At 39.9% G+C, this 26221-nt stretch overlaps 1 protein-coding gene across 3 annotated transcripts in view; it reads right to left on the bottom strand.

Annotated features, from left to right (window-relative positions):
- MCOLN2 (mucolipin 2) overlaps window positions 1-26221 on the bottom strand; it is a 69075-nt gene that overhangs the window by 41394 nt on the left and 1460 nt on the right. For all 3 annotated transcript variants that reach the window (XM_032296402.1, XM_032296403.1, XM_032296404.1), the window contains exon 2: window positions 740-899. In XM_032296402.1, the coding sequence (XP_032152293.1) occupies window positions 740-899 (160 nt within the window). The remainder of the gene's footprint in view (window positions 1-739; window positions 900-26221) is intronic.

Genomic DNA, 26221 nt, shown 5'->3' with positions numbered 1-26221 from the left:
TAACAATTGGGTTTGTGCTCCTATGAGAACCTAATGCCACCACTGATCTGATAGGAGGCAGAGCTCAGGCAGTAATGCAAACCATCGGGAGTGGCTATAAAGACAGGTAAAGCTTTGCTCCATTGCCTACACTCACCTCCTGCTGTGTAACAGGGTTAGGAATCCCTGACCTGCAGAGAAGCCTCCCCAGTACTGGTTCAGCAATACAGCCCCAAAACTAGAGGAAAACTCTGATGGCTGTTTTTATACCAGTAATAAAGAGCTCAACAATATGAACGCAAATAAAAGGTCCAAATGCAGCTTTTGTATAATCCTGATAGTGCCTGGGATCAGTATTTACTTAGATAGAGCACATTGGTATGATAAAAGGAAAACTTAGGATTTGGTAAGTCTGAAGACAAAAACACAGATTTTGAAAGTATATTGAATAAGATGTGTTTAATAAAGAGATTTCAAGAACACAAATGTGTGCCACTCAGATATAGAAACCCCTCACCACAGATCTACATTTATTCGGCATTTACAGAATCTGTACACAGAGGACCTCAGGATCTGTTAGTAAGACAAGGTCATCTTCTAAGCAGAACTTCAACCTACCCTCTGCTCTCCAGATTCAATATAATTTTAGTTTTATAAACTTGAGTGTAAACTTTTCAGAACTAAAGTCAAGTACAGAACACATGATAAGAGTTCGTCTGGGGGTAAGGGAAAAACCAAATGAGATAATAATATAAGTTACCTGTATAGTGACCATGACTATCTTCAAAATCTGCAAACCCAGTTTCCATGGAATCTGGCGTCTGGCTTGGTATTTTTCACAAGGGCTCATGAAGTAAAACTTCAGGTCTTCCCTTAGAGATTCTTCTTTCATCTCAGAATCATGATGTGCCATTGCATTTCTGCCACAGAAGATCAATTTTAAATACCCAGGAAAGCCTGTCCCTCAGTTCATGAAAAAAATACTTTCTATTCACTCGCTTTACCTGTTTAAACAGAACTGTCTCTCCAACCAGGGAATTCCATTTCTCTTCAGAAATCTGAAAAATTGGCCGGGTGTGATGGCTCATGTCTGTAATCCCAGCATTTTGGGAGGCCAAGGCAGGCGGATCATGAGGTCAGAAGTTCAAGACCAGCCTGACCAACATGGTGAAAACCTGTCTCTACTAAAAATACAACAACAAGAACAAAAATAGCCAGGGGTGGTGGCGTCCACCTGTAATCCCAGCTACTCAAGAGGCTGAGGCAGGAGAATCACTTGAACTCTGGAGGCGGAGGTTGCAGTGAGCGGAGATCATACCATTGCACTCCAGCCTGGGCGACAGAATGAGATTCTGTCCCCAAAAAAAAAAAAAAAAAAAAAGCCAGGCACGGTGGCTCACGCCTGTAATCCCAGCACTTTGGGAGGCCGAGGTGGGTGGATCACGAGGTCAAGAGATCGAGACCATCCTGGTCAACATGGTGAAACCCCGTCTCTACTAAAGATACAAAAAATTAGCTGGGCATGGTGGTGCGTGCCTGTAATCCCAGCTACTCAGGAGGCTGAGGCAGGAGAATTGCCTGAACCGAGAAGGCGGAGGTTGCGGTGAGCCGAGATCACGCCATTGCACTCCAGCCTGGGTAACAAGAGCGAAACTCTGTCTCAAAAAAAAAAAAAAAAATCTGAAAAATTATTCCAGACCCTCTATCTCCTACCTTTCCAGACAGCTACCAAACTTGTTCAAAACGGCCAATCTCTGCCAGCTGCAGTGGCTCATGTCTGTACTCCCAGCACTTGGGAGGCCGAGGCGGGCAGATCATTTAAGGTCAGGTGTTCGAGACCAGCCTGACCAACATGGTGAAACTCTGTCACTACTAAAATACAAAAATTAGCCAGGTGTGGTAGTGAGCCCCTGTAATGTCAGCTACTCGGGAGGCTGAGGCAGGAAAATCACTTGAACCCAGGAGGTGGAGGTTGCAGTGAGCCAAGATCACACCACTGCACTCCAGCCTGGGTGACAGAGCAAGACTCCCTCTCAAAAAAAAATTAAAAATTAAAAACAAAACAGCCAAGAATTATAAAAAATGGATTTTACTTGCAAGACTCATCAATTCCTACATCTTAACATAGAGCATTCATCTGTCACTGGAGAAAGTATGTATGTTTATGTTTGTGTGAGTGTATGTGAGTAAGTATATGAACAAAAACCAGATAGGACATTTTCATGATACTCCAGGTATGACATTACAGAAACTTAGTATAAACTAATGGAATTAGATTGTTACGGAAGCAGAGAATCTTTGTTCTGTGATACTGTACTGGAGAGAAGGACTATGACCCCTTTATTGGATAAAATATCAGTGATTATATGATTCCAGAATATAAGCAGCTTCAAAAAGACAAATAGCATCTCTCTATTGAAGCCTACTCAGATATTTGTCACTTTATATTAATAAAATTTTGCTTTCAAGGACTTTGGATTCAGGCATGAGCACATGACTCAAGCTGGCCTAAAAAGAACCAATGAGACGTGGTTCACAGGACTGTTATTATAGTCCCAAAGTGGGTTGTAGAAAACGATCCATTGGGAGTATAAAAAATATTAGTATTTTTATTTCATTCTTTACATTAAAAACTAAAAATTGAACACCATAACTAGTATAACATAGAATATACATACAACATAGCAATATAACTTACAGTATGTACAACATAACAAAGAATATACATTATATAACACATAAAAGTAGTATCGAGTAGCATATCATGTATAAAGACATATATACACACAGGGACTATTATGCTCAACTTTTATTACTGGGTACATAATCAACAAAGTTTGGAGATCATTGCCTTCGAGCATAGACTGTGAGTCTGGAGTTCCTAAAACCCATCGCACCACCAAAGGAGAGCTTGCCAGAGACTACAGCTAACACAGATCAGACAAACAGACACCATGCTTAATGATAATATTTGAATTCCTGGATCCACCTGTTCCTGAAGTATTCCATCCCAAGTCTTTCCATTCAAGCCAACAAATACCCTTTGTGGCTTAAGCCAGTTTAAGTTTGGCTTCTTGCCTTAGGAAGTATCTTGATGGTAAGTGTAATGAATAAATTCTAGTAAGTTAGGCTAATCATTCAAGTTACTCATTTCTTGGAAAGGTTTTATAATTGTGGGACATTTTTAAGGATCGTTTTACTGGAAATATGTAAGTGACATATTTTTATACTGACTCATGGTCTATGTTCTCTGCCTTGACTGACAAGTCTGAAAGAATCCCAAAAGGGGATACCCATTTTAAGGCTTACTGTCAGTTGTTAATAATTTACTATTTCTAAATAGATTTTTAGATCTCCTGTTTCTAGGATTAGTGGACTAAGTTATTCAGAACTATCCTGCTGGAAAGGAGGGAAAGCAGGAGAAAAGAAAGAGAGAAAGCAAGAAGAGAGGGAGAGAGGAAGAGAAGGGAAGGAAGGAGGGAAGGACGGGGAGGAAGGAATAAAAGGAGAGAGGGAAGGAGGGAAGACAAAGAGTAGGGGAAGGAGGGAAGGAAGAAAAGAGATAGTGGGACAGAGGCAGAGAGGAAGGGTGGGAGGGAGAGAAGGAGGGAGAGAGAGGGACGGAGGGAAGGAAAAGAAAAATCCTAGATACAATACATACTTCTTGAGGGGGGTGAGGGACTACCTTTAAAAGACTGAAGAATTGAAGAGCACAAGAACTCCTGTGTCAATCTTGGGGGATACCTAGAGAAGTGAGAGCCAACTGCCATTCAAGTACACTCAGCTTCCATTCTGTGGCCTCAGGAAAGGGGGACAACAGAGCCAAGATTCTAGGCCCAAAGGCATCAAAACTGCCTGTCCTCAAACTTACAGGGCTACAGAGAAGGCCAGAGTGGTTCCAAATCAAAGAAAAGAAAAAGGAAATTTTAAAATAGACCCATCCTGATAAAGAATGTCCATAAACCAGGCCATGATGAAATAAGGCTCATAAACCTTTGAGCCTCACACCCGGGTGTGCCAGGGAACTTCAAACTGTGAGCCTGCTTGGTTCTGGAGGCCCCAGACTGGAATTGTTCTTCATATCCCAGAAAATACACACAGAACTCTGTGTCTTAGGTTCATCCTAAGACTTGACACTCTAACAAATAACTTATAAGACACAATGACCAGCAGGTAGTTAAATATAACTAAGCACATGAGGAAACCAAGTGAGACGAAACAGACTAAAGACTGAAACAGGACAAAGTATACTGGAAATTAGACACATTAGAAAATAACCATGCTTACCATCTGTGATATCATGACGTATATACATGTGGGTTTTTGTCCACAGCTACTAGCTCATAACTCTCATAGCCTTTGTTATAATGTTGAGGCACCTTAAGGCCTCAGGAGCAGGCCTCAGAAAACAGAATCTCTCTCTCCGACCTTCTCCTGATACCCTTTCACCTGCTCCTTTTTGTCCCAAAGACAGGCATCTTCCCCACCTTGCTATATAGGAGCCGGCCGTAAAAAATTCTCTGACCTACCCTGTCTGATTGTAGGTCACAAGACTCCCATTTCAGAAGGGGCCCTGCCCCAAACCCTGGAAGAAGGAAAGCTGCATAAAGAGGCCAGAAGGATCTGAACAGACAGGCCTTGCTGGGTTTCTCCGCCCAATCATACCCTTTTTGTCAGTCACATTTCTACATGGTTATCAATCATGCCTTTCCAGTAGTCTCCATAAAAGGCCCAAGAGGACAGAGTTGGGAGAGCTTGTGGAACACATGTCACTTCCTGGAGGGTATTGCACCTGCGGAGGGCACGGAAGCTCTGCATTCCTTCCTTATAGCTCACCTTATGTATGTCTTCACTCTGTCCCTTGTAGTATCCTTTACAATAAACCAGTAAATGTGTTTTCCTGAGTTCAGTGAGCCTCTCTGGCAAATTAATCAAACCCAAAGAGAGAGTCATGGGAATCCTAACTTGAAGTTGGACAGTGAGAAGTTCCAGAGGCGGCTGGGCATGGAGGCTTATGCCTATATCTCAGCACTTTCCGAGGCAGAGGTGGGTGAATCACCTAAGGTCAGGATTTTGAGACCAGCCTGACCAACATAGTGAAACCCCATTTCTACTAAAAATACAAAATTAGCCAGGCATGGTGGCACATGCCTGTGATCCCAGCTACTTGGGAGGTTGAGGCTGGAGAATCATTTGAACCTAGGAGGCAGAGATTGCAGTGAGTCGACATGGCACCGCTGCACTCCAGCCTGGGTGAGAGAGTAAGACTCCACCTCAAAAAGAAAAGGAAAGAAAGAAATGAAAAACGAATCACTATAATGAGTCTCATTTCAAGAGAATGTGAAGACCTTAAGCATGTGTTTGTCCTAAGCCTGACACAGTCACCTCTTGACTCAGTCTAACCAACTTAACGAGCACTTAGTCCACGGAGCAAGCACTGTGCTGGGTACACAAGGCTGAACAGCCCTGAATTGCACATTCTTAGTGTCCAGTAGGAGAGACAGACTTGTCAATGCATAATTATCAAAGAGCTCCGTGAATGTTGTAAAATAAGTAAATATTACAGAAGCAGAGTTCTGACTCTGGGGAGAGGGGTGAGAGAGCTGGTGGGAAAGCCCGTAAGAGTCATAATAGATAGTGCAGTAAGTGCTGCAGGGGCATGTGACTATGTGACTGGGTGCATTGAGGGAGGCATTTCCAAGAAAAAGGTGCATCTTAACTCTGCCTGAGAGTAACATCCCCAAACATGGACTTTCAGGCCTCCTGAGAACATCCCTATAAGAAGCTCTTGTGGGCACATTTCAGCAATACTGAATTTAGTGTTAACCACCATCACTGTAGTGGATTAGTGTTGCTAAAGCACCCCTCCTGATGACTCACAATATGCTTTTTCATTTAATAAAATGAGCGTATGTAATGGTGTGTACTGAATTCTTAAGCCCTTGAGAATAAAGCCATAGAACCTACACCTACACACACACACACACACACACACACACACACACAGCCTCTGGGTGAGAAATGCTGAACTGAAGGAGGAAGAGATTGTTTTCTCGAAACAGTGGTGCAAAACAAAAAAAAAAAAAAAAAAAAAAAAAGAATATTGGCCAGGCATGGTAGCTTATGCCTGTAACCCCAGTACTTTGGGAGGTCAAGGTGGGTGGATCACTTGAGGCCAGGAGTTTGAGACCAGTCTGACCAATATGGTGAAACCCCATCTCTATTAAAAATACAAAAAAAAAAAAACAACAGAAATTATAGGCATGTGTGGTGGCGCATGCCTGCAACCCCAGCTATTCAGGCAGCTGAGGCACAAGAATTGCTTGAACTCAGGAGGCAGAGGTTGCAGTGAGCCAAGATTGCACCACTGCACTTCAGCCTGGATGACAGAGCAAGACTCAGCCTCATTTATAAACATAAAAATAAATAAATAAATAAATAAATGTGAGCCATGCTCTGCTGGGGACATTTTCCTGCCTTCCAGGAGCAAACGTGAATAGATAAAAATATGATACAATGTGTTAAGAGTTATACTGGAAATATGCACTGAGTGCCCTGGAAACAGAGAGTGCTTGATGCAGCCTAATTGCTTCAAGAGCCTTCAAATAATTCTTCTGACTGCTGGGTTCCTTTGACTGAGTGGCCACTAAGTGTTCAAGAAATGATAACTGATGTTAGCATTGCCCTAAGAAACTTGGTTAAGAAGCCTCAGGCAAAAAAAAAAAGAAAGTCAAAGTAGCAGATAATGACTGTCAGATCACTCATTGTGTTACATGATTTATACTATCTATCCTTGTTTCCTTTGGGTAGTTACAGAGCAGTTGTAATGCTTTTAGCAATGTGAAAGATGAAAAATGAAAAAACTAGCAGGAAAAACATTTCCCTCAAGAGTACATGCACCAACTGGTGATACATAGGCTAGTACTAGTCATCTGATGATAAAATGATAGAAGTGTATGGGAAAAAACTTGATAATGAATAATAAAGGTGCATGATGAAATAGCTGTTTTTTAACAAACCCAACTTAAGTTTTAAATACTATGTACGTTTGGGAGGAAACAATAATGAAATTTTGGTTTAAAAATTCTGATAGCTCAAGGAAAATATAAATATATAAACTTTCTTAACTTTACTCTTCTGAGGGCTCTTTATTGCCTCCCTCTTCCCCATTTGTAGGTTTGTCCTGGTAGATGAAGGGTATTAAACAGACACACACACACACACACACACACACACACAAACACACACACAAAATAGCTTATTGCTATAACAAAAATAAAATTGTATAAAAAATGGTGCAAAGTGAAGAGAGAAAAAAATTTTTAAAGCAGAGAGAGAGACAAGACAATATCATAGGACTAAAACATTCTTTTATTTAATGCATATTTACCCTATATACCTTCTGATGGGTGTTTTACAGGAGGCTTAAGCTACAACCACAGCTTCATAAGCAAGAATTAGGTCAGCAGAGGCTGGGGGTCGTGGCTCACACCTATAATAATCCCAGCACTTTGGGAGGCCAAGGCAGGTAGATCACTTGAGGACAGGAGTTCAAGACCAGCCTGGCCAACGTAGTGAAATCCTGTCTTTACCAAAAATACAAAATTAGCCGCGCGTGGTAGCACACACCTGTAACCCCAGCTACTCAGGAGGCTGAGGCACAAGAATTGCTTGAACCCAGGAGGTGGAGGTTGCAGTGAGCTGAGAATGTGCCACTGCACTCCAGCCTGGGCAACAAAAATGAACAACAACAACAACAAACAAACAGATAGGTCAGCAGATGGGAGAAATACTGCAACTTCCATCACAAATGAAAATCACCAACAGTTTAAGAAAAGCATAAAGCTGCTAACTTGTGTTAATGTAAGTCAGGGGAAGTGAAAGTAACTGCACCACCATAAAACCACTTAAGGAACAGAAATCAATGAAGATCTAAATTACACTGACCCATCAGCTACAGGGCTGTCACGCAATTGAAATCGCATGAAATAAATAAGAGCAATCACAGCTCTTATGAATTATTTATGTTTCATTAAACCATAGGAAATGCATGATCTGGATTTTTATAAGCTTAATAAAGGCACCACTAAAGACCAAAATATCAAAGAAAAAAAGCACAGTATTTGAAGGCATAAAAATAAGATCTGGAATAGAATAGAAAGCCACCCATACAGTAAGCTAAATAAAAGCTAGAGATGTTGGAATAGAAAATGAAAGAAAAGAAGGCTGAGACTGGTACTGTGGTAAGAAAACAGGAGAGAGGCACAACAAAGCTATCGTCAGTATTAAGAAAACCTACTCTCTCCACAGACAATCAGAAATGTGTGACATTGGTTAAGTTTAAGGCTGTCATATGATCAAGGGCAATTTCAGTTTTATCAAACCAATGACTAAGAGTCTATGGAAGCCTGAAGTTGTGAAACAAATAAAACAAAACAAGATACCAGTGATTCTTAACCTTACTGGGGTCATAAACCCCTATGAGAACAGAATAAGGCTCTTGACCTTTGCCCCAGGAAAATACACACACCAGTTTCAGTGATGATATTTTGTCAGCAAATAAGCTGACCAACCAAGGCTGCTGTTGCCTTTGGCTTACGTGATCCTCACCCTACTTGACAAGGGGTCTGAAAGCTGTTTTATCCCCTGCTGCAGTGGTCTCCAAAGTGGGGTCCTTGTGCACAATGACATATGCAAGACCACTGGTATGTGAGAAGGAAGTATTAGAGCTTCTAATTGTGCTAACTTAGAAAACAAAGAAGTTAAGATCTCCCCAGATTTAACATATGAATTATTACCTATCATACCTAAGGTGCCCTCACTTGATCAGTAACATCAGATGCGACTGGACAGTGGCTCATATCTGTAATCTCAACACTTGGGATTTGAGACTGAGGCAGGAGGATCACTTGAGGCCAAGAGTTCAAGACCAACCTGAACAATATAGTGAGACTCTGTCTCTACAAAAACTTTTTAAAATCAGCCCAGTATGGTGGTGCACGCTTATAGTCCCAGCTACTCGGGAGGCAGAGGCAGTAGATTCGCTTAAGCCTAGGAGTTCAAGGCTGCAGTGAGCTATGATTGTGCCATTGTACTCCAGCCTGGACAACAGAGTAAGATCCTATCTCAAGGAAATAAAACAAAACAAAACAAAACAAAACATCAGGCGCCTGTGTTTCACTTAGGCATGTGAGGCATCCTGGGGAAATTGCTCAAGCTTCCTAAATTGGGGGGTTGATGGTGATGTCCCCATTGACTTTCAGCATATTCCTATCAGTTATGGTTTATGTGGGCCCATTTAAGCATTTTTAGAATGTATCATCTAGTTTTTGTGGAAATAACCCTTGCGAAATAGGCAAAGGACATAAAGATTCTTGCAAAAGCCCAGGAGGTGGAGCAAGATGGCGGAAGAAAGGGCTCCAATCATCATCCCCTTACAAGAAGACACCAATTTAACATCTATCTATGTAAGCAAAGTACTTTCAAAAGAACCAAAAATCAGATAAGCACTCACACTACCAGCTTTTAACTCTGTATTGCTAAAAGAGGCACTGAAGAGGTAGAAAAAACAGTTCTGAATCACTGACACCACCCTTTCCCCACCCCCAGCGTGGCCACCTGGTACAGAGTGCCTCTGCATGCTGGGGGAGGGAGAGGACAGCACTTATGAGGCAGTAAACTCGGTGTTGTCCTGTTAGAACAGAAAGGAAAACTGGACCAAATTCAGCTGATGCCCACCCACGGAGGGAACATTTAAACCATCACTAGCCAGAGAGGGGAGTCACAGGTCCCTGTGAAGGGAACTTGAGTTCCCACAAACTTCACTACTGCAGGCTAAAGTGCTCTGGGTCTCTAAGTGAATCTGAAAGGCAATTTAAGCCACAAGGACTGCAATTCTTAGGTGAGTCCTAGTGCTGTACTGGGCCCAGAGACAGTGGACTGGAGGGGCAGGCAATCTACCAAGCTACCAGGGCAGCTAAAGGAGTGCTGACATCACCTCACCCCTAACCCCAGGCTGCACAACTAGTGGCTCCAAAAAAGACCCCTTCCTTCTGCTTGAGAAGAGGAGAAATAAGAGTGGGGAGGACTTTGTCTTGCATCTTGGATACTGGCTCAGACACAGCAAGATAGGGCATGGGTCAGGGTCATGAGGCCTCTGTTCCAGGCCCTAGCTCCTGGACAACACTTCTAGGCACACCCTGGGCCAGAAGGGAACCTGTTGCCCTGAAGGGAAGACCAGTCCTGGCAGCATTCATCACCTGCTAACTGAAGAGCCTTTGGGCACTGAATAAGCAGCAGCAACACCCAGGTACTATGTCGAGGGCCTTAGGTGAGCCTCTGAGATTTGCTGGCTTCAGGCTCATCTTGGCTATGGGGGCTAGAGCAATAAGCGGAGTCCTCAAATCTAAGAGCTGACTCTTGGCTGGCATTTCTGGACCTTCCCTGGGCCAGAAGGGAGCCCACTGCCCTGAAGGATGAGTCCCAGGCCAGACAGCCTTCATGACAAGCTGACTTAAGAGACCTTGGGCCTTAAGAGAACATCAGTGGTAGTCTGGCAGTACTGCCCATGGGACTCTGGTGGTGATGACCATGGGGAACGGCTCCTCTACTTTTGGAAAGGGGAAGGAAGACTGGGAAGAATTGCATCTTGTAATTTGAGTGCCAGCTCAGGCACAATACAACAAAATACTAGGTAGACTTCTAAGGTTTTTTATTCTAGTCCCTCAATCTTGGACAGCACCTCTGAACCCACCAGAGGCCTAGGAGAACACACATCCTGGAGGGAAGAACATAGGCCTGATTGATTTTGCTGCCTGCTAATTGTAGGGTCCCAGAACCTTGAGCAGACATAGGCAGTAGCCAGGAAGTAGTTACAGCAGGACTTGGGCAAGACCCAGTGCTGTGCTGGCTTCAGGTCTGACCCAGCATAGTCTCTTAATGGCAGAAATGATCAAGCAGAAGAAAGAATTAGTGAGCTTGAAGACAGGTTATTTGAAAATACACAGTGAGAGGAGACAAAAGAATAAAAAATAATGAAGCATGCTTACAGGATCCAGAAAATCGTCTCAAAAGGGTAAATTTAAGAGTTATTAGCTTAAGAAGGAGGCAGAGAAAGACATAGGAATAGAAAGTTCAAAGAATAACAACAAAGAACTTTCCAAGCTTAGAGAAAGATATCAATATCCAAATACAAGAAGGTTATAAAACACCAAGTAAATTCAATCCAAAGAAGACTACCAGAAGGCATTTAATAATCAAACTCCTAAAGATCAAGGATAAAGAATGGATCCTAAAAGTTGCAAGAGAAAAGAATAATATACAATGGAACATCAATACATCTAGCAGTAAACTTTTCAGTGGAAATCTTAAAGGCCAAAAGAGAGAGGCACGGCATATTGAAAGTGCTAAAGAAAAAAAAATTTTACCCTAGAATAGTAGGTCTGGTGAAAATATTCTTCAGACATGAAGGAGAAATAAAGATTTTCCCAGACAAACAAAAGATGAGGGATTTCATCAACAGCAGACTTGTTCTACCCTCACACTCATAAAATTGAAATAATATCAAGTATCTTTTCTGACCACAGCAGAATAAAACTAGAAAGTAATAACAAAAGGAATTTTGGAAACTATACACATGTATGAATACTAGCAAACCAAATTCAACAATATATTAGAAAGATCATTCATCATGACCAAGTGGGATTTATCCCTGGCATGCAAGAATGGTTCAACATATGCAAATCAATCAATGTGATGCATCGTATTAACAGAATGAAAAATAAAAACAATACAATCTTTTCAATTGATGTTGTAAAAGCATTTGATCAAATTCAACATTGCTTCATGATACAAATTCTTAATAAACTGAATGTAGAAGGAATATACCTCAACATAATAAAAGCTATGTACAACATACCCACAGCCAGTATCATACTGAATGGGCAAAAACTGAAAGGCTTTCCTCTCAGATCTGGAACACAACAAGGACACCCACTTTCACTACTGTTATTCAACATACTACTAGAAGTCCTAGCTAGAGCAATATAAAGGGTATCCAAATTGGAAAGGAAGAAGTCACATTATCCTTGTTTGCAGATGAGATTAACTTATATTTGGAAAAATACCTAAAGACTCCACTAAAAAACAGTTAGAACTGATAAACAATTTTAATAAAGTTGCAGGATACAATATCAACATACAAAAATCAGTAGCATTTCTATGTGCCAAGAGCAAACAATCTGAAAAAGAATATTAAAAAGTAATCCCATTTACAATCGCCACAAATAAAATTAAATACCTAGAAATTAACCAAAGGAGTGAAAGAGGTCTAAATGAAAACTGTAAAACACTGATGAAAGAAATTGAAGAGGACATCAAAAAATGGAAAGATATTCCACGTTCATAAATTGAAATAATCAGTATTGTTAAAATGTCCATACTACAAAGCAATCTACAGATTCAATGCAATCTCTATCAAAATACCAATGACATTCTTCATATAAATAGAAAAAAAAACCCTAAAATTGATATGGAACCTCCAAGGACCCAGAATAGCCAAAGTTATCCTCAGCAGAAAAAAAAAAAAAAAAAAAAAAAAAAAAATGGAGGAATCGCATTATCTGACTTCAAATTATATCATGTAGCTATACTAACCAAAACAGCATGGTACTGGCACAAAAACAGATATACAGACCAATGGAACAGAATAGAGAGCCCAGAAACAAATCCACACACCTACAGTGAACTCATTTTTGACAAAGGTGACAAGAACATAAACTAGGGAAAAGACAGTGTCTTTAATAAATGGTGTTGGGGAAACTGGATATCTATATGCAAAAGAATGAAACTAAACCCCTATCTATCACCATATAAAAAACAAATCAAAATGGATTAAATACTTTAACACCCCAAACTATGAAACTACTACAAGAAAACATTGGGGAAAATCTCCAGGACAAAAATTTCTTGAGCAACACCCCACAAGCACAGGCAACAAAGCAAACAAGAACAAATGGAATCAAATCAAGTTTAAAAGCTTCTGCACAGAAAAGAAAACAATCAACAAAGTGAAAAGACAACCCACAGAAAGGGAGAAAACATTTGCAAGCTACGCATCTGACAAGGGATTAGTAGCCAGAATATATAAGGAGTTCAAACAATTCTATAAAAAATAATCTAATAATCTGATCAAAAAATGGGCAAAAGATTTGAATAGACATTTCTCAAAAGCAGACATACAAATTGCAAACCAGCATATGAAAAGGTGCTCAACATCACTGATCATTAGAGAAATGCAATTCAAAACTACAATGAGATATCATCTCACCCCAGCTAAAATGGCTTGTATCCAAAAGACAGGCCATAGCAAATGCTGGTGAGGATGTTGAGAAAGGGTAACCCTCATACCCTGTTGGTGGGATTGTAAATTAGTACAATCACTATGGAGAACAGTTTGGAGGTTCCTCAAAAAACTGAAAATAGAGCTACCATATGATCCAGCAATCCCACTGCTAGGTATATGCCCAAAAGAAAGGAAATCAGTAATATCGAAGAGGTATCTGCACTCTCATGTTTGTTGCAGATCTGTTCACAATAGCTAAGATTTGGAAGCAATCTATACGTCCATCAGCAGATGAATGGATAAAGACAATGTGGTACATACACACAATGGAGTACTATTCAGTCACAAAAATGAGATACTGTCATTTGCAACAACATGGATGGAACTGGTGATCATTATGACAAGTGAAATAAGCCAGGCACAAAAAGATAAATATTGTATGTCCTCACTTATATGTAGGATCTAAAAATCAAAACAATTTATTTGTTGGACAGAGGGAGTAGAGGGATGGTTACCAGAGGCTGGGAAGAATAGTGTGGCAGAGAGGTGGCAGTTGAAGGCGCAGTAGGGATGGGTTAATGGGTACAAAGAGAAAGCATGAATAAGACCTAGTATTTGCTAGCACACCAGGGTGACTATAGTCAATAATAATTTAATTGTAAACTTAAAAATAATTAAAGAGTATAATTGGACTGTGTGTAATACAAAGGATAAATGCTTCAGGGAATGGATACCCCATTCTCCATGATGTGATTATAATGCATTGCATGCCTGTATCAAAACATCTCCATTGTAGGTATAATCCCATTTTATACCTACAATATGTAATATGTAATCCCATATTATACCTACAATGAACCCACAAAATTAAAAATAAAAAGAATAATGGCAAAAAATTAGGTTTATTATAAAACTAATGTAAGCCCAAATTAATATAAAAAAACAGGAGAGCTGACACTCTAAATTTTGTTAACCATGGGTTTTTAAATAAAATATGAAAAGCGTATCTGATCTGAAAAGAAGCTAGGGGGAAAAGCAGATTTATCAAGAAAACTATGATTGCTCAATGAGGTGTATGACTCTAAGTATATATAGTACCATAAGATACTTGCTAATGACACTATGAAGTCATAAGATGAAGTTGCTGCATTTGGCAATTCATTTTTTTTCTATTTTAATTTTAAAAAAATAGAGATGGGATCTTGCTATGTTGGCCAGATTGGTATTGAACTCTTGGCCTCAAGCAAGCCTCAGGCCTTGGCCTCCTAAAGTGCTAGAATTACAGGAGTGAGCCATTGTGCCCAGACTGGCAATTCATTTTTAATATCCTCATTTATCCCATTCCTCAAAACGTTCATTTTATCTGTTTCATAATATACATATGTTTCTGCATATGATATGTAAATGAATACATATTTAAAGAGGGTGGATGTTCTTTTAACTGATGGGAAAAAATTATAAAAAACATTTGAAACTACTTCCTTATTGTTTCAGAGCTCTGACCACACCTCAGCTGAGGTTGTTCTTTGTTGTCCCAGTTGATATTATAAACTTGTTAGCTTTAAGAAATTGATGTTTGTTCCCCTAGCCCCAACAAACAGAAAATAATTTTAATAGGCATCATGTTTCCTACCAGATCTGTTTAGGTATCATATATTGGTGTAGCAGCACACAAACTTTGTTTTTGTTTTTGTTTTTTTGAGATGAAGTCTCATGCTGTCACCTAGGCTGGAGTGCAGTGGCATGATCTTGACTCACTGAAACCTCCAACTTGCAGATTCAAGTGATTATCCTGCCTCAGCCACCAGAGTAGCTAGGACTACAGGGCGCCTGCCACCACGTCCAGCTAATTTTTTTATTTTTACTAGTGACAGGGGTTTGCCATGTTGGCCAGTCTGGTCTCAAACTTCTTACTTCAGGTGATCTGCCCACCTTGGCCTCCCAAAATGTTGGGATTACAGGTGTGAGCCACTGAGACCGGCCAGAATTTTCTTCTTTTTATTCGCAAATACAACTTATCAGCCTCAGAGGATGAGGCAGGGTAGGCAGGGCAAACCACTTCCCAAATCCATCCTTCATTCTGTATCCTCATTACAGTGAGTGGTAAAACCAGCCTCCCAGGTCCCCACACCAGCAACCCAAATCTGTGTGGCTCTGCATGATCTGGTTTCACCTAATTCCCCACCATCTTTATTTCCCCCAAACAAATTTAATAATATACATAACTGTATTTTTCTTTTCTTTTTTTTTTCTTTTTTTGAAATAGGATCTCACTCTGTCGCCCAGACTAGAGTGCAGTGATGCAATCATGGGTCATTGGAACCTTAACATCCTGGGCTCAAGCAATCCTTCCGCCTCAGCCTCCAGAGTAGCTGAGGCCATAGGTATGTGCTGCCATGCTCAGCTAGTTTTTAAATTTTTTGTAGAGATGGGGTCTTGCCACGTTTCCCAGGCTGGTCTCAAACTCCTGGACGCAGATGAGCCTTCCACCTTGGGTTCCCAAAGTGCTGGGATTATAGATGTGAGACGCTGTGCCTGGCCTATACATAATTTTAAATGAATTTTTAATAAATTCCACCTCTGATTTCTGTTCCTTAGGTGCAACTCCTTTTATCTGTCTTTTAAAAGTCATTTACTTTAAAATTTCTAAATAATACCTATGCCACTATTTTTTCATTTTAGATATTGTCAATTCGTATCCTCCATTGGAAAATATGGATTTATTTTCACCTCCCCCACTCATCTTCCTAACAAAGTTTTAATACAAATTTTGGATAAATTAACATTCAGATTTTATGAAGTGAATATGCAAAAACTCTTCATAGTTGAGCTATTCACATACTGTAATGTTATATTCTTCCTCATTCGAACTATTTTCCTGGAGTTAATTACCCTTTTCCCCATTTGTTTAGTTTTCTGCATGTCAACTATACCTTTATCAACAAACTGTGGCTGAATCTGACAGCACTCTTAAATACACACAAGCCAGGTACCCTGTCAATTTCTTTCTTCCACGGAGACATCAATTCCTACAGCCCTCATCCTTTTGCTCAAATCTACCTGGTTGCTTTCTAATCACTTTTCAAGGCCATAACTTTGGGAATTCCTTCACTGCCTTCCTAAACTGGAATCCCCATCTCTTGGATCCCAGGTCTGCTTCTTTCTTTACTCTCCCATTTTGTGGAGAATATCCTTCAATCCCTTCATGGAAAAGGAAGCCTGAAAAGTAAATTGAGAGACTTCTGTGACAGACACTACTAGTTGCCTGTCTAGTATCCATTCCTCTCTTCTTCCTGTTTTGTTGAAGGCAAGCAACATATTAATACCAAAGGACAAAATAACTCAATATGACCAAGTGTGGTGGTTCATGCCTATAATCCCAGAACTTTGGGAGGCCGAGGCAGCAGATCATTTGAGCTCAGGAGTTTGAGACCAGCCTGGGCAATATGGCAAAACCCCATCTCTACTAAAAATACAAAAAGTTAGCTGGGCATGTAGTCCCACCTACTTGGGAGGCTGAGGTGGGAGGATTACTTAAGCCTGGGGAGGTCAAGGCTGCAGTGAGCCATAATCACACCAGTGCATTCCAGTTTGTGCAACAGAGCAAGACCCTGTCTCAAAAAGAAAAACTGAAATAAAATTTAAATTAAAAACGTGACATTTTGGCAAACAGCCATCCTAGTCCATACATTCGGGAAACTTCTACATGATCACATTAACAAAATGAGAAGAAAAAAAAAGTAAAGCCATCTGATGGAATGAATCCAGCATTTATCTCCTCAAGCTGACTTTGTGGTATAGATTTTCTAGAACAAAACACTGGGTTCCCATTTCTATCACTCTGTTAAAACACTCAGGGTAAACCATCTCTTGCTATAGATTCTAACAAACACTTATCAGGCTTAGTGGCTCAGCAGCATTTGATACAGCTGACCACTGCCTCCCTGGGACAGCCTCTTCTGTCAGTGTCAGGACACCTCCCTCCTCTTGATGTCAGAGTATCTTGGGGCACAGTATGGGTTCCTTTGTTCTAGAACAGCTTGTCCAATGCTGTGACTTTAAATACTCTCCACATGATGTGGGTTTCCATATTTGCATATCCAGCAAATCTCTTTTGCAATCCCTTTTTTGAAGCTCCATCCACAGGTCTAATTGGTCTCTCAAAGCTGCCCTCCACCTGTTCCTCCACCCATCTCCTCAAAGTAGTGATCTGTACTTATTCAACCAAATGCTTCAGCTGCAGATCAAGCTGAGAATCAAATCAAGAACTCAACTCCTTTCACAATAGCTGCAATAAAATAAAAATACTTACGAATATTCTAAACCAAGGAGGTGAAAGACCTCTACAAGGAAAACTACAAAATACTGCTAAGATAAATTATAAATGACACAAACAAATGGAAACACATCCCATGATCATGGATGGGTAGAATCAATATTGTAAAAATGACCATACTGCCAAAAGCAATCTACAAATTCAATTCCCATCAAAATACCACCATCATTCTTCACAGAACTAGAAAGAAAATCCTAAAATTAATATGGAACCAAAAAAGAGCCTGAAGAGTCAAAGCAAGACTAAGCAAAAAGACAAATCTGGAGGCATCACATTCCCTGACTTCAAACTATATTATAAGGCCATAGTCACCAAAACAGCATGGTACTGATATAAAAATAAGCATATAAACCAGTGGAACAGAATAGAGAACCCAGAAATAAAGCCAAATACTTACAGCAAACTAATCTTTGACAAAGCAAACAAAACCATAAAGTGGGGAAAGGATATCTTATTCAACAAATGGTGCTGGAATAATTGGCAAGCCACATGTAGACGAATGAAACTGGGCTGGGTGTGGTGGCTCACACCTGTAATCCCAGCACTTTGGGAGGCTAAAGTGGGCGGGTCGCCTGAGGTTGGGAGTTTAAAACCAGCCTGACCAACATGGAGAAACCTCGTCTCTACTAAAAATACAGAATTAGCTGGGTGTGGTGGCACGCCTGTAATCTCAGCTACTTGGAAGGCTGAGGCAGGAGAATCACTTGAACCTGGAAGGCAGAAGTTGTGATGAACTGAGATGGCGCCATTGCATTGCACTCCAGCCTGGGCAACAAGAGCAAAACTCTGTCTTAAAAAAAAAAAAGAAAAAAGAAAAAGCTTCTGCACAGCAAAAGAAACAATCAGCAGAGTAAACAGACAACCAGACAACCCAATGAGTGGGAGAAAATCTTCACAATCTACATATCTGACAAAGGACTGATACCCAGAATCAGCAAGGAACTCAAATCAGCAAGAAAAATAATAATAATAATAATCCCATAAAAAAGTGGGCTAAGGACATGAATAGACAATTTTCAAAAAAAGATATACAAATGGCCAACATACATGAAAAAATGCTCAACATCACTAATGATGAGGGAAATGCAAATCAAAACCACAATGTGATACCACCTCACTCCTGCAAGAATAGTCATAATCAAAAATTCAAAAAATAGATGTTGGTGGGGATACAGTGAAAAGGTAACACTTTTACACTGCTGATGGGAATGTAAACTAGTATAACCACAATAGAAAACAGTGTGGAGATTCCTTAAAAGACTAAAAGTAGAACTACTACTTGATCCAGTAATCCCACTACTGGGTAACTACCCAAAGGAAAAGAAGTCATTATATGGGCCAGGCTTGGTGGGTCATGTAATCCCAGCACTTTGGGAAGCCAAGGCAGCAGATCATGAGGTCAGGAGTTCAAGACCAGCCTGGCCAACACAGTGAAACCCCATCTCTACTAAAAATACAAAAAAATTAGCCGGGCTTGGTTGCAGATGCCTGTAATCCCAGCTACTCGGGAAGCTGAGGCAGGAGAATCACTTGATCTCAGGAGGCAGAGATTGCAGTGAGTGGAGATTGCGCCACTGCACTCCAGCCTGGGTGACTGTCATTATGTGAAAAAAGATACTTGCACACACGTTCATAGCAGCACAATTCGCAACTGCAAAAATTTGAAACAAGCTCAGATGCAGTTCCCCTAGCTCTTTGTGTGTCTGGTTCCTTCCTGTCATCCTTCATCTCAGCACAAATGATACCTCTGTAGACAGGGCTCTCTGACCACTCTATTAATGTGGCCTTCCCCACTGCCTCTATCATGACTTTATTTCCTTCATAATTACAATCACAATCTTTATTGGTCTTTCCTACAAGGGACTTAATGAAGGGTGGGTCTTGCTTATTATCAAATAGCCCAGCATACAGCACAGTATCTAGCATGTAATAGGTGTTCAATGAAAATTTGTTGGAAAAAAGAAATGAATCAATAATGAGACATCAACCTTGACTACATGAACTTTTCCTTGGTTAATACCTTTTGTGATCAAATTATAACAACAATATTAATAACAAAAATAATAGAAAGTCTAAAATATCAACATTAAAAAGTGAATTAAAAATGTATTCAAAAGTCTTGCTTAGTCAAGATACATTAGCGAGCTGTAGGTAATTTAGTTGTCTGGTTGCTGATGATAGAAACTCTACTTTGTTTTACTCATTATTCCTAAAGTCTTTCCAAAGAATAAATTATTCAATGAGTTGTTATTATAATAATTTTCTATCCATTTGGGAAAGAGAAAATTAGAGTACTCTCTCAAACTGAATGCAAAAATAAAATGTAGACATATTTTTAAAATAAAATTGATAGCAGTATAAGATGTAGGATTTTAAAAATAATTTAACATGGCTTTTTCCTTTTTTCTTTTTTTGAGACAGAGTCTCACTCTGTTGCCCAGGCTGGAGTGCAGTGGCATGATCTCAGCTCATTGTAACCTCTGCCTTCCAGTTTCAAGTGACTCTCCTGGCTCAGCCTCCTGAGTAGCTGGGATTACGGGCGTCCACCACCACACCTGGCTAATTTTTATATTTTTAGTAGAGACGGGGTTTCATTATGTTGGCCAGGCTGGTCTTTAACTCCTGACCTCATGATCCACCCACCTCGGCCTCCCAAAATGCTGGGATTACAGGCATGAGCCACCATGCCCAGTAACATACCTTTTTAAGTACAAAAAAATTTAGAAGATATAAAAATGACTGACAGCTCTTAATATAAAAATTTAAGACTTCAAAAAGTTAAAAGACAAACAGACTTGGAAAAAAATATGCAATGTTTACACAGGCAAAAGTTAACTATCTATTATTAACTGTAGAGAGCTCCAGACTATTAGTGAGAAAGAGGCAATCCAATATTACAGGCAATGGATCTGAACAAGCCAGTGAACATTTAACAATATTAATTTACTAACAATCAGATTGGTAAAAACCTATCTTAATTTTTATTTATGAGGAATGATTTTAAAACTATTAAAAGAAATGTAAACTTTGGCACTTGAGCAGTATCTATAAAAGTATCTGTGACTTAAGAATCAAACTTCTATGTATTTATGATATAATTTTTAAAATAATGAATTAGAAAGATAGTTACAAAAATGTTAATTGAAGCCCTATTTTTAACTTTGCACTGACTTAAAGATGTCTATGACATATTGTAATTTTTTCAGTTACAGAATAGATTTGAGATTACAGGTCTGAGGTACCATGCCCAGCCTATGCTGCTATTTTTCAAAAATCAGCATAGGCTGGGCATGGTGCCTCAGACCTGTAATCCCAGAACTTTGGGAAGCTAAGGCAGGAGGATCCCTTGAGCCCAGGAGTTTGAGACCAGCCTGTGTAACATAGGGAGATCCCCATCTCTACAAATAATAATAATAAATAAGCTAGCCAGGAGTGGTGGCAGGGACGTGCATTCCCAGCTACTTAGGGGGCTGAGGCAAAAGGACTGCTTGAGTCTGGAAGTTTGAGGCTGCAATAAGCTATCGCTGTGCCACTGCACTCCAGCCTGAGTGACAGAACAAGACCCAGACTGGAAAACAACCAAAAAAAAATGTTTATATGTGTGTGTAGACATTTTAAAGTCGAGAAGAACATGAACCAGCAAAAAAAAAAACCTTGATATTTTTATAATCTCTGTGAGGTAGTATTATAGGTAATCTTAATTTTCTTCATTAAGTTTTTCATATTTTCTTCATTTTTGGTAATTAACATGTGAATTCTTGAATTGTCATTATGAGTTAAAATGGGCTATTTCAAAAAGAAAGAGTCTGATATGTATCAGGTATTCAGGTATTTCCCTGCCTTACTTTGTGCGTGATTGGTTTGGGGTAGAGGGTGGAAGGAGTGATAGATACAATGACTAAAAGTCAATGTTTCTATAGTAATGACTAGGATGACGTCAGGGGGCAGTCCAATAGATGAAAGACTTTGGACCAATCCTAACAACTCCCAAATCATTTTTTCAGTCTCCAGTTCCTACTATGAACAAATTTCCTCGTGATCTGCTAGTCTCACAAGAGAGGAAGAAAGAAAAATGTCTAGCCAACTGAGGTTTTGAGGTAGCTAAGTAGGGTAGCTAGGCCTCAATTCAATGAAGTTGAGGGGAAAAAAAGGCAAAGAAGAAAACTTCGGTTCCCTTCTCAGCACAGCTCTCAGAACATAAATGGCATGGTCATTCTAATCCTAAGAAGCCCCTTGAAGGAAGGCCACAGGGGCTTTTCATTTTCTATTAGAGCCACTCCTGAAAGATGAACATGCCAACCTTTCAGGAGTTTCCCTACTGACAACCGTGCCACCAAGTTCCTAAAAACCACCTCTGAGCACCACTTGGCTGCCTCAGAACACCAGGAAGGCAGAACTAGAGCTGCATATTTTTAAAGTTCTTGTTCTAAACAAGTCATACTCCTTTGAAAACTTGAAGAAACAGTTCTCTGAGGCAGAGGTAAAGAAAGGGAAACTCCATTTCTCAGCAATAAAGGATTCCACATGCCATTAAAGCTGAGGAAAATGACTGGAATTATGATATTTCCTAACATTTTTCTTTCTTCAACATTTTCAGTAAGAGCCCAACTTAATAAAGTCAAGGTGATGACCCTCCCTAAGGAAAAGAAGTTATAAAGAAATAATTCATCATTTTTTCCTCAAAGCATTGAGGTTACCTTAATTTTGGACACGGCTACCTCATTGTCATGTTGGTGAATCCCTATATTCTCTCTATCTCTACCAAATTCCTGTAGTTGGTATAAAGTAGTATGATTTTTTTAAGGCCATCATTTAAATTGTGGGTCTTCTAGAATTACAACAAAGACAATTTTTGAGAATATTCTGCCTCATGACTTACCAATTATTACCTGGCAGATGTTTTAGGCTGAAACTACAGAGATGTATTCAAGGGGAGAAAACAAAACCCAACCTTCAAAAGAGAAGAAAGGAAACAACCCACCCAGCTGAGGGAAAAGGAGTGTGGACAACATTCCCTGGACACAGTCTCTTACACCAGGAAAAAGGGGCTGAGGTCCAAGCTCAAGACGGAGTAGAAAGCTCAGCTATAGGCAGGCTGAGAGGAGTGGGGAGAAAAAAAAAATTCAGATGCTTGCCAAAGCAAACAAATAAACAAACCGAAAACACAGCTTTAAACATTTAATATTGAACAGAACACTGCAGTTTGATAAAATGAAATCTGGAAATAAAATTACAGGCATACCTCAGAAATACTGCAAGTTTGGTTCCAGATCACCACAATAAAGCAAATATTATAGTAAAGCAAGTCACAAAAATTTTTTTGTTTCCTAGTGCATATAAAAGTTATGTTCACACTATACCATAGTCTATTAAGTCTGCAATAGCATTGTGTCTTTTTAAAAAAAAAACACCTTCATTTAAAAGTACTTCATTACTAAAACATGCTAACAATTATCTGAACCTTCAGTAAGCTGTAATCTTTTTGCTAGTGGAGGGTCTTGCCTCCTTGTTGATGGCTGCTGACTAATCAGGGTGGTGGTTGCTGAAGGTTGGGGTGGCTGGGACAATTTCTTAAAGGAAGACAACAACGAAATTTGACATATCAATTAACTGTTCTTTTCACAAAATATTTTTCTGTTGCAAGCAATGATGTTTGATTGCATTTTACCCACAGTAGAACTTCTTTCAAAACTGGAGATAGTCCTCTCAAAACTTGCTGCTGTTTTATCAACTATGTTTATGGAATATGCTAAATTATTTGTTACCATTTCAACAGTGTTCATAGCATCTTCACTAGGAGTAGATTCCATCTCAAGAAACCACTTTCTTTGCTCACCCATAACAAACAGCTCCTTATCCATTCTAGCTTGATCATGACATTGCAGCAATTCAGTCACATCTTTAGGCTTCTCTTCTAGTGCTCTGGGTATTTCCACCACATCTGTGGTTAGTAGATTGGTGCAAAAGTAATTGTGTTGTTTGCCAGTAAAAGTAACAGCAAAACCCACAATTACTTTTGCACTGACTAATACTTCCTCTACTGAAGTCTTGATCCCTTCAAAACCATCCGTGAGGGTTAAAATCAACTTCCAAACTCCTGTTAATATTAATATTTTGACCTCCTCCCATGAATCATGAATGTTCTTAATGGCATCCAGAATGATGAATCCTTTACAGAGGGTTTACTTTGCCCAGATTCATGAGAGGAATAATTTTCTATGGCAACCCATAATCTTACAAAATGTAGTTGTTAAATAATAAGTCATGAAAGTTGAAATTACTCCTTGATCCATGGGCTGCAGAATGGATGTTGTGTTGACATACATGAAAACAACATTCATCTCCTTGTACATCTCCATCAGAGCTTTTTGGTGACCAGAGGTATTATCAATGAGCATTAATATTTTGAAAGGAATCTTGTGAGCAGTAGGTCTCAACCATGAGCTTAAAAGGTAAACCATGCTGTAAACAAATGTACTGCCATCTAGGCTCTGCTGTTCCATTTACAAAGTAGAGGCAGAGTAGATTAACATAATTCTTAACTGCCCTAGGATTTATGGAATGGTAAATGAGGACTGGCTTCAACTTAAAAGTTACCAGCTGCACTAGTTCTTAACTAGAGAGTCATCCTGCTCTTTGAAGATTTGAAATCAGATGCTGACTTGTCCTCTCTACCTAGGAAAGTCCTAGATGGAAATCTTCTTCCAATAGAAGACTGTTTTGTCTACACTGAAAATGTGTTGTTTAAAGTAGCCTCCTTCACCACTGATCTTAGCTAGATCTTCCAAATAACTTGCTGCAGATTCTATATCAGCATGTGCTGCTTTACCTTGTACTTATATGTGATAGAGATGGCTTCCTTTCTTCAAGCTCATGAACCAATCTCAACTAGCTTGAAACTTTTCTTCTGCAGCTTCACCATCTCTCTCAGCCTTCAAAGAATTGAAGGGAGTTTGGGCCTTGCTCTAGATTATGCTTTAGACTTAGCAAATGTTGGGGCTGGTTTGATCTTCTATCCAGATCTTCTATCTAAAACTTTCTCCATAATAGCAATAAGGCTGTTTTGCTTCTTTATCACTTGTGTGTTCACTGGAGTAGCACTCACAATTTCCTTCAAGAACTTCTCAGCCAGGTACGGTGGCTCATGCCTGTAATCCCAGAAATTTGGGAGGCTGAGGAGGGAGGATCACAAGGTCAAGGGATCAAGACCATCCCGGCCAACATGGTGAAACCCTGTCTCTATTAAAAAATACAAAAAATTAGCTGGGTATGGTGGCATGTGTCTATAGTCCCAGGTACTTGGGAGGCTGAGGCAAGAGAATCGCTTGAACCTGGGAGATGGAGGTTGCAGTGAGCCGAGATTGCACCATTGCACTCCAGCCTGGGTGAGAGAGTAAGACTCTGTCTCAGAAAAAAAAAGTACTTCTCATATGCATTCACAACTTGGCTAAATGGCACAACATGCCTAGCTTTTGGTCTGCCTCGGCTTTCAACATACCTTCCTCACTAAGCTTAATCATTTCTAGCTTTAAAGTGAGAGACCTGTGATTGTCCCTTGCACTCAAACACTTAGAGACCACTGAAGGGTTATTAATTGGGCTAATTTCAATATTGTTATGCCTCAGGGAATAAAGAGGGTTGAGGAGAGGAAAAGAGGGGAATGGCTGGTCGGTGGAGTAGTCAGAACACATACAACATTTATTGAGTTCCCTGTCTTATATGGGCACAGTTCATGGCACCCCAAAACAATCACAGCAGTAACATCAAAGATCACTGGTCACAGGTCACCATAACAGATATAATAATAATGATGAAAAAGTTTGAAATATTGAGAGAATTGCTAAAATGTGACACAGATATAAAGTGAGTACCTGCTGTTGGAAAAATGGCACCAATAGACTTGCTGGATACAAGGTTGCCACAAACCTTCACTTTGTAAAAAAAAAAAAAAAACCAAAGTGTGATAAAGCAAAGCACAATAAAACAAGGTATGCCTGCACTTTTTTCTATGAACCCCTTAACATGTGACATAAGAGCTCACTAAAGACTGATTTAATTCTTCAGAATTGACATGTGGAACTTAGACGGCTGGACGAGGTGGCTCATGCCTGTAATCCCAGCACTTTGGGAGGCCGAGGCAGGCAGATCACAAGGTCAAGAGATCGAGACCAGCCTGGGCAACACAGTAAAACCCTTTCTCTTCTAAAATACAAAAAACTAGCTGGGCGTGGTGGGGCACGCCTGTAATCCCAGCTACCTGGGAGACTGAGGTGGGAGAATCGCTTGAACCCAGGAGGCAGAGGTTGCAGTGAGCCAAGATTGCACCACTGCACTCCAGCCTGAGCAACAGAGTGAGACTCCATTTCCAAAAAAAAAAAAAAAAAAAGGAACTTAGATTGTAGGCCTTAGCTAAAGAAAACAGCCCAGCTTCAGGGGCTTTTTAACTTTTTTTGGACAGAAGAGTTTTCTTTGGCTACTATTTTTACTTTGATAGCTATAGTCACAAAGCCATCTCTTTTTCCACCTGTTTTAAAATTGTCTTATTCTAGGTTTCGCTTCACTGA

Source organism: Sapajus apella, unplaced genomic scaffold (genome assembly GCF_009761245.1).
Source record: "Sapajus apella isolate SASKATOON/1434 unplaced genomic scaffold, GSC_monkey_1.0 scaffold36, whole genome shotgun sequence".
Taxonomy (NCBI): Eukaryota; Metazoa; Chordata; class Mammalia; order Primates; family Cebidae; genus Sapajus; species Sapajus apella.
The sequence above is the reverse complement of the archived record's forward strand: the minus strand, read 5'-3'. Positions and strand labels throughout refer to the sequence as shown.